General features: G+C 37.2%; 1 protein-coding gene across 1 annotated transcript; it reads right to left on the minus strand.

The window, feature by feature from the left end:
• Window positions 1-567: 567 nt before the first annotated feature.
• LOC136678988 (cyclin-dependent kinase 7) lies at window positions 568-8,833 on the minus strand. The gene is made up of 12 exons (XM_066657220.1): window positions 8,685-8,833; window positions 7,566-7,625; window positions 7,367-7,400; window positions 5,641-5,708; window positions 5,449-5,517; window positions 4,590-4,700; window positions 4,366-4,484; window positions 4,050-4,149; window positions 3,871-3,957; window positions 3,616-3,765; window positions 3,257-3,401; window positions 568-1,235 (listed from the first exon to the last, which is right to left on the minus strand). The coding sequence occupies exons 1-12, from the start codon at window positions 8,748-8,750 to the stop codon at window positions 1,207-1,209; spliced, it is 1,038 nt and encodes a 345-aa protein (XP_066513317.1). The 5' UTR covers window positions 8,751-8,833; the 3' UTR covers window positions 568-1,206.
• Between the last annotated feature and the right edge of the window lie 668 nt (window positions 8,834-9,501).

A 9,501-nucleotide genomic window follows, 5' to 3' on the forward strand; every position in this document is an offset into this window, starting at 1 on the left:
TACAAAAGAAGCATGTTATTAAACATTTTATGAAGTAACTAAATAGCATCTAATATATCAAGTACTGTTCAGATACTTTGGGAAATTATATTTTACTCCTATCAAAGAATGAATATATATATCATGGTTAAAAAACTTCATAAGCCTCAAAGAAATCTCCAGTAAATTGGCAGAAAACAGAAAAGCTTCATGAGCGCTGTCTGTGGAAAACTGACCAAATGTTTTTAGAGCCTTTTCTTACTTAGAATGTTTGCAAACCCTTCATTCAGTAGGCTATCTGCTATTCATAGCTACACGCAGTCCAGGTTACTATGGAGAAAGAGAAGGCAAAGTTGTGTCCTTGTCTAATGCCCTCTACAGCAGATGAACAAGCAGAACTGTGTCCAATGAAGCACTAAGCTGACAGATGAGGTGGTGAGTGAAAACAGCACCTCCCTCAGGGCTCTAGTGCCAACTAATGAATCAGTGTGGGAAATATTTACACCAGCTAGAAGCAGAGAACTGGACTTGCTAGAAAGCTAGTGAGACAAATCTAATTTTAGGGATCATTATATTTCATCTTTATGTAAAACATATTTCAACGGGTCAGACCCCAGAGAAGGAAGGTGTCAATTTTTTTATATTACACTAAATAACCATCAAGAATCACCATATTTAAAAGCAAAGTTAAAATTATATATTAGCAAATATTGTGGTGTTATGTTCCTTGACTGTAAAATAAACACAGAATAAAAGATCTGAAATCCACATTTCATCAGTGAACACGGCTAGTAGATTCTGCTCATAGCTCCTCATGCAGTCGTGCAGTTTGGGACCAAAATTCTGGTTGCTTAGTAACCACAACAGATGAATGAAGCCTATGAATCTGGGTACCAGCGGCTTACAGGTTAAAATGCTGTCTCTGAAAGATTAAGGGCATCTAAATATATAACAACTGTGAAGTTAAATGTGTAGACAGTATATTAACCTTCAATGGAAATTAAAAAAAAAAAAGGATAGTCTTTCTCATAATTTAATTACTTACAGCATGTAAAAAAATAAGTGAAATAATCTGACAACACAAGTTTACCAACAATATCTGTCCCAGCAGTCATTATCATTTGTTGAATGAATGTCTGACCAATGTATTTATTATTAGTGGACATTTTCAGCAGCACTAGTGGTGAAGTGGCTCCAGGGTAGTCAGGGTCTCAAACCCCCCCTCGTCTAAAACACAAGCTTTTTCTTCAGGGTGGCTGTAAATTATTAAAAAAAGAGAGAGAGAATAATCAACATTTATGTATTATTAAATCAACCTGTAAATGAAAAACAAACATCATTAAGGTGCAGTAAAACCAATGGAGTCATACACTAAATTAATTTACATAGTACAAAGCACATAGAAGCTGAAGGTAACTGTACTGGACTACACTTTAAAAACAAAACACATTTTTCAAAAAGCATTTTAAAACAAATCAGTGCCATTCTGAAAAGCTCCATGATCAAAGACAGTAAAACAAGAGGAAATACTGGATATGTTTGAAAGATGGAGCCAGTTTAGAAGCAGCAAGACAGAGTTTACTAACTTTCTCTTGAAAAGGAAAAAGGTAAGCAAGTCATTTCCAAATAAAATACAAAAGCTTAGATGCCTATGGATGTAAGGTGAATTACAACCTGATTGAAATGTGTAAACACCATTGTTTGCTTGTTTTATAGAAATTATCCCAGATCAATGTGTGTATAGTTTAAACAAGGTGTAAAATGTGTTTGAAAAGCCTTGCATATTCACCTATTTAAGGTAGAATGGAGAATTCAAGCTTGGTAATACACCACAAATGTAAGCGTTTCACAAGGGTGGTTAGACGTTTCAGTGAAATGATGTACATTAAGTTGTGTGTTTTAAACAAATAAGTCGGAAATAAGAATTGTTCCAAAATGAGTTATATTTACAAAACCATATGCTATTGTTAGCTTCTTATAGCTGTCTATTTACAATGGAATGGAGTATTCAAGTAAGAAGTTACAAGACTCGTAACTGACCTATTTAAGGTGGAACTAAATGTCTCAATACACTGCAAGACCTGCTTCTTAAAATGACATTTATGGGTGAAGGGAAAACGGCTAATAACACCAGCCTCATCAAGTCTAAACATTTAATGTGGATTTAGACAGTAAAGGCATTTCAATTTTTGCCTTTCACTTAAGTAGGTAGATGTTTTAGTGACATGATGTACAATTAGTTTGCGTGTTTTAAATAGATAAAGGGGAATAACAGTTTCAAAGGCTAGCGCTAGCGCTCTTAGAGGCAAAGCACCAGCTATATGAAAGTGTCAAACAAATAAATACAGTGGAATTTGAGTTCCTAACTTGTGTTTATTGATAGTCAAAAAACATGTTATTTCTTACTAATTCAAGGAATAAGGTTTAAAAGACCGTTGGACGGAGTTCGACTTCGATCACATTTGTAAATGATCACTTTTACAAGAATAACAGTACCTCTAAATTTGAGTTTAGCTTATTGCTAGGCTATTGTCATGAATAATGTTGGTTATTTCAGTCATAACGGTGTTTTACCGCGGCGTTGTTCAGCTGTTGTCCACCAGTGACGTCACGGTTGCATTCAAGAATTTCCGTAGCGAGCTCTGGTTTTTCCGTCAATTTAATAAAATTGTCAATTTTAAAGCAAATTAAGCATGCTATTTTCATTTTAATTCATACTTATATATGTCCGTAACTAAAATAATGTGAAATATTCATGGAGGTCCATTAAGTGGTGCTTAGCCTTTAAAGTGTAAAGGAGAATTCTAGAAGCTGGAGAATAATGCCAATAAGAAGTAAGTTCAACCATTTGGTGTCAGTATTACAGATTGCTCCTTTAAGACAAATATGTGTAAACCTTAATCACGCAAACTGCAATCACTAGACCTCATTCCTGAATCCTTAAGAACACTCAGACTTCCTCATTGTTCCCAACACTGGTTACTTGTTGTTTCACCTTGGCAGTTTGCTTGCAACTCGTTTCTTGACGTGCACTGATATTTATTTTGGTTTTTGACCTTCACCTTCATTTGTCAGCTTTTTCGTGGATATAATTGTTTAACTTATTAAAATCTGATATTTTGATTTTTCATTTAACAAACAATTTATTAACTCATGAAGAGTCCTAGTCCTAGACTGAAATACAAGTGGATGAGCTCTAAAACATCACTCATGTCTGATTACACTTGATTAAATATTTAAAACAAAAAAACATGAATCTAGGTAAAATGTATCTCACCTTGTTCAAGACCATCACGCTTCCTCTTAATGCCAATGGTGAGATTTTCTTTTTCTTTCAGAACTTCAACTGAACAGTTTGGTCTGGGTAGCTGAGGCCCAGGGGTAGGTGCTGGTCTTTGGCTGAAATATCTCATTTTTAATGCCTAAAATGTCAATTGAGGAAAGATGTGCATAAATATGCAGATACAAATAAGTAGAGCCAACTATGACATCTGGAAGCCACTTGAATAGGGAGCAGTCAATTCATTTTAACATCTTGGACACTATTAAACCATCACCCTTGAGTAAAACAGATATCCAATTTGAATAATCAACAATAATTTATGGCTGGACATAATCTGGGTATGTGCCTAGTACCTTTGAGGCTGTGATGCGTGTGCAGGGATTAAAGGTGAACAGGCCTTGTAACAGCTCCAAAAGATCATCACTAGCTGCACTGAAAATGTGCTCTAGCGGAGTGCCAGGAAAAGGTTTAAAGGAAACATAGTCTGGGAGACTGGTCATTCCCTATAAAAACAGATTCAAATAGTAAGGGATATATATAAAAACATTCATTTATATTGGGAAACAAAAAAGAGAATACACTCCAAAAGAGTAAAAAAAATAGAATACAGGCCAAGTGTCTTCTGTTGGAGTCCCCAAAGCTTCAAATATCTTGGTCAACTGATCCAGGTCAGAATCTCCCGCCATAAAGGGTACCTTGATTTAGAGAACAAAAAATATTAAAGTTTACATTAAACACTGAGCATAAAACCAGAGTATTTATGAAGGCTTAAAGCAATGTGACCTACTCTGAGTAGGAGTTCTGCAAGGATGCAGCCTACAGCCCACATATCCACACCCACCCCATACATCCTGGCCCCAAAGAGCAGCTCAGGGGCACGATACCATCTGAAATATGATTTCACATCGTATATTAGCACTGATTAAAACTGATTGTTGTATTATATTATCAATTCAAATGTAATTTATGACAAATTAATTAAAACATGAATGATAATGTTGCTCTCTTTTGGAGAGCTCAGAGCCTGCTAAGAGTTAACTCACTTAGGTCAGGTCCTTAATGAGCATTGCATTTAAAAAGAGCTGACCAAGGTAAGTACCTACCTGGTCACTACTTGATGTGTGTAGATTCTATTAGGGCTTCCAAAGGCTTTAGCCAGTCCAAAATCAGCGAGTTTCAGTACTCCATTTTCATCAAGTAATAAATTATTAGGCTTCAAATCCTAGAAGACAGGATGGGTATAATGAGTTGAAATTACTTGCTGCATATCAATACACCGGAATATATAGAGACTGAATGGCAGATAAGAAACTAATTCTATTCTGACCCTGTGTAGGATCCAGTGATTGTGCATGTATTCCAGGCCCTGCAAAGTCATCAGGATGTATGCTTTGATGTTGGCTGGTGTCAGTACAAGACTGGTGTCCTTTATGATCACCTGAAAAACGAATGAAGGAAAACAAAAAGTATAAATAATATGCATGCATGCCATAGTTGTATGTTAAGATATTATGTTTTTACAATACATTTTCCTACACTATGCATAGTAATTCACAGTCATTAAATTTTACTTGGTGCAACTTAATTGTAATAAGCACTACAAAGTGGCCTAAGCTGAAATCTTGGCAGACATAGTAAATGTAACTAAGAAAAAATTAGACTTATGAATCAGTTCAAAGAACACTAAAAATAAATAAGAGCAATGCTTTTAAATTCAGATGTACAATGAGAAATTCAGGGAATTATGTGACAAATAATCAACTTATCGAGTAATAAGCATTTTTCCCCAAACAGCAATTAATACCAAAAAGTCATCAGCACAAGGTCTTCTGTGAACCCACTTTGTAAGCAGCAAACAGGTTATAAATAAACATGTTCTATGTTTTCCCATCACATCCCATTCTCATAAAATCATTTGGCTGCTTTTGGCATCTATCCTCTAATTTCATAATAGCTGTTTTGCTAAAGCGATAAAAGAGGCAACATTGATTTTTAAAGTACCATTAAGGAAGGGTCATCTGCTTTTTATACACTGCGCATTTGCTTTTTTGCTAAAATGCAATTAGGACTCGAGCTGAAAGCAAATTCTGAAGAGGCTGGTTTTAAATAGTATGACAAAAGCACACAAAGACATTTAGGACTCATCAGTAGTTGCCAAATGCTAGCAAATCCGGTCTGTTGTTTACCTCTAGATCAGTCTCCATGAAGTCAAACACAAGGCTGATGTTGGATTTATGTCCAAAGGCATCAAGAAGCTTTGGGACAATTGAAAGAAAAGATGATTAACCTTCAAGCACAAGTGTAAGTACTGTGATATATTGACTCTTATATCCATTATATCCACACATTATATGCAAATGCATTTTTTTTTTACTTACTCCAATAATGTTTGGATGGCTTAGCTCTTGCAACAGCTTAATCTCTCTGAGAGCTGTTCTGTTGATGCCTGAAAGGTGAGAATATGACATGACATAAGGGTGTGTATGTATGTATATATAGGGGTTGGACAACGAAACTGAAACACCTGGTTTTAGACCACAATGATTTATTAGTATGGTGTAGGGCCTCCTTTTGCGGCCAATACAGCGTCAGTTCGTCTTGAGAACGACATATACAAGTCCTGCACAGTGGTCAGAGGGATTTGAAGCCATTCTTCTTGCAGGATAGTGGCCAGGTCACTACGTAATGCTGGTGGAGGAAAATGTTTCCTGACTCGCTCCTCCCCAACACCTTAAAGTGGTTCAATAATATTTAGATCTGGTGACTGTGCAGGCCATGGAAGATGTTCAACTTCACTTTCATGTTCATCAAACCAATCTTTTACCAGTCTTGCTGTGTGTATTGGTGCATTGTCGTCCTGATACATGGCACTGTCTTCAGGGTACAATGTTTGAACCATTGGATGCACACGGTCCTCCAGAATGGTTCGGTAGTCCTTGGCAGTGACGCACCCATCTAGCACAAGTATTGGGCCAAGGGAATGCCATGATATGGCAGACCAAACCATCACGGATCCACCCCCATGCTTCACTCTGGGCATGCAACAGTCTGGGTGGAACGCTTCTTTGGGGCTTCTCCACACCGTAACTCTCCCGGATGTGGGGAAAACAGTAAAGGTGGACTCATCAGAGAACAATACATGTTTCACATTGTCCACAGCCCAAGATTTGCGCTCCTTGCACCATTGAAACCAACGTTTGGCATTGGCATGAGTGATCAAAGGTTTGGCTATAGCAGCCCAGCCGTGTGTATTGACCCTGTGGAGCTCCCGACGGACAGTTCTGGTGGAAACAGGAGAGTTGAGGTGCACATTTAATTCTGCCGTGATTTGGGCAGCCGTGGTTTTATGTTTTTTGGATACAATCCGGGTCAGCACCCGAACATCCCTTTCAGACAGCTTCCTCGTGTCCACAGTTAATCCTGTTGGATGTGTTTCGTCCTTCTTGGTGGTATGCTGACATTACCCTGGATACCGTGGCTCTTGATACATCACAAAGACTTGCTGTCTTGGTCACAGATGCACCAGCAAGACGTGCACCAACAGTTTGTCCTCTTTTGAACTCTGGTATGTCACTCAATGTTGTGTGCATTGCAATACTTTGAGCAAAACTGTGCTCTTACCCTCTGCTAATTGAACCTTCACACTCTGCTCTTACTGGTGCAATGTGCAATTAATGAAGATTGGCCACCAGGCTGGTCCAATTTAGCCATGAAACCTCCCACACTACAATGACAGGTGTTTCAGTTTAATTGTCCAACCCCTGTGTGTGTGTGTGTATATATATATATATATATATTATAATATATAATTATAATTTTCATCACCGCAGTACCACTGATGTGGTAGTGACTTGTGTGTTGTGCTGGTGCCAATGAATCAGACACAGCAGTACTGCTAGAGTTTTTTTTTTATCTTTTGCCCAATCAGCTGCCACTCAAACCAGACACAAATGTCTTACCAAAGTGCCTTGCGGGTGAAGACAGAAGTGTTTAAAAACTCCAGCGGCACTGCTTTGTCTGTGTATGTTAAGGCTTAATGTTTTGGGAGTTGTCATGCTAGGAGCAACTCTCCTGCTGTGCTGAAATGACTGTACTGGTACATACCATCTTTGGCCTCTGTTCTGTGTCCAACTTTAATCTGTCAAGAAACAAAAAGAAGATTAGAAAAATATAATCTGAAGTTTATCCTCCCAATGTTAAATACAACATGCATTTGCTCTGAGTGTTGAATACATTTCTTACAAAACATGACATTTTCTCAAACAGACACTGAACAGTGTCCATCATTAAAAAGTTATCATACCTTTTTAATTGCAACAATAGTATTTGTGGTTTTATCTCTTGCCTTGTAAACAGTGGCAAACTGCAAAAGACATAAAGAGCATTACATTAAAAACAGGCATAAGCAACCAATAAAATCTTTTATATGAGATTCCACCATTAAAACAAGTTCTGTACAGCAGAATGGATGACAGCAAAATCTTACTGGTGTAAAACAATAAAAGTCTGATCCAAAATCTGGGAAAATGTTAGGGAGTAGTAAGACTAGTAAGACTAGATATGGACTAGTGTGTTAATCTAATAAAACATATTAGATTATTACTAAGGCATTAGATTGAATAATACAAGGTATAAGCCTAGACTTAGTTTTAAATAATGCACTTTAATAAAGTTAAATGTATTCATTGTACATTTTCAGCCACTCACTGAAAAACAATTTACCAAACTGTGACAATACTTTATTGCATCAAATCAAATTGTGAATAGTGAACACTCTTAACACATGAGAAATTATAAGGGAAAAAAAAGTGCACAACACTTATGCCTGGAAAGAGATTTTACAATACATGATCTCAAAGCATTGACTTATATGCCAAAACGTTTTAAATACGTGGTGGTGGCAGCCTGGTAGTGTGTGTTGCATTGGTATGAGTGGATCAGACACAGCAGTGCTGCTGGGGTTTTCAAACACGTTTCACTGCTGTAATGAGATTTGCCCACTAACCAAAATAATCTAGTCAACAGACACAAACTGTGTGGAACAGATGAGTTAGTGTCTCTGAATAAGTATGCAAAGCAATTATCTTTGCAGATGTATTACAGTCTGTGATTGCAGAACTACATTGTGCACTATACAGCTAGTCAGTGATGAAATATCAGTGTGTGCAGTGTATGGCTTTAAGTTCTAGTTCAAACACAAGTTACCAATTGAGTGCCTTCAAAAAATAAAATATTAAAACGGCAAAAAGAGGAAACCTAACACCAAAGCTTCCCAACTGCAGCAGTTCTGGAAGAAACTACTCTTCTGTTGACACTGTGTTGCTATGTTGCTAAGCTAACATGGTTTATTCACTTTATTTCACGGGTAAAAATGCGCGAAGATCACTTTGGTGGAAACCCGGCATTTCTGAAGCTGTGTTACCTGCCCCTCTCCGAGAAAGTCCAGTTTCTCGTATCTTTTCGCCCTGGACTTCACGTCCACCGCCATGGCGTGATGTGAGCGATTTCTTTGTGAAGAAGCGACGCTTCGGCTCTGTTAAAGCGCTCTCAACACTTCCGGAAAAATAAAAGTCCACGAGACGCTTCCCGAGACACTGATCTATAAACCATGTAAACAAATTATCTATAGATGTTATTACTTATATATCAGCGATTATACTCACAGGAGCGAGACATGCTTCACCCACCTCGATTAAATTCACTTTTTAAGGCCGTTTTTGATACAGTTAAAAGTAGTTAAAGTAACAGCTGTATTGTCTTCTCTGAATACAGCCAAGAAACCCATAAAGAAAAATAAGTAATAATGGTTTTCAAACACATCTTAAAACCTTAAAAGGTTTACATTCAATATAAATAATTATATGCTCGCAAAAAGACGAAACTGTTATATATATATATATAGGCGAGTATATAGGGGGACTACTGTAACTGTAAATTTAAAATGAAAATGAATAGATAGTCCAATGGAAAAGAAAAGCTATTTTTTAGGGAATAACTGGTGATCCTCACCTGAGCGTACATGTATTGGATTTGTATTGTGATTGTCCCTTTAAGGACAGATGAGCGTGTCTGTTTTTCACCGCCTCCCTGCAGAGGTCGCTGTTGTCCATTTTAAAAACAGTGTAGAAGTCATTCTTGTTCCCAGGATTTTTGTCAGGAGAATTGAATCCAGGGATGTTTAAGAGGCAGATATTCAACAAAGCAACAAAAAATTAAACCTTTTTTTCGGTTTACTCTAA

The sequence above is a fragment of the Hoplias malabaricus genome, chromosome Y, assembly GCF_029633855.1.
Source record: "Hoplias malabaricus isolate fHopMal1 chromosome Y, fHopMal1.hap1, whole genome shotgun sequence".
NCBI lineage: Eukaryota > Metazoa > Chordata > Actinopteri > Characiformes > Erythrinidae > Hoplias > Hoplias malabaricus.

What these genes read in the sequence shown, in the direction of transcription:
- LOC136678988 (XM_066657220.1), bottom strand. Translation starts at nt 8,750, where the DNA reads ATGGCGGTGGACGTGAAGTCCAGGGCGAAAAGATACGAGAAACTGGAC. An exon ending in GCCATCCAAACATTATTGGA is followed by an intron (nt 5,518 to 5,640) that starts GTAAGTAAAAAA and finishes ATTGTCCCAAAG; the next exon opens with CTTCTTGATGCCTTTGGACA. An exon ending in GCGTGATGGTCTTGAACAAG is followed by an intron (nt 1,236 to 3,256) that starts GTGAGATACATT and finishes AATAATTTACAG; the next exon opens with CCACCCTGAAGAAAAAGCTT.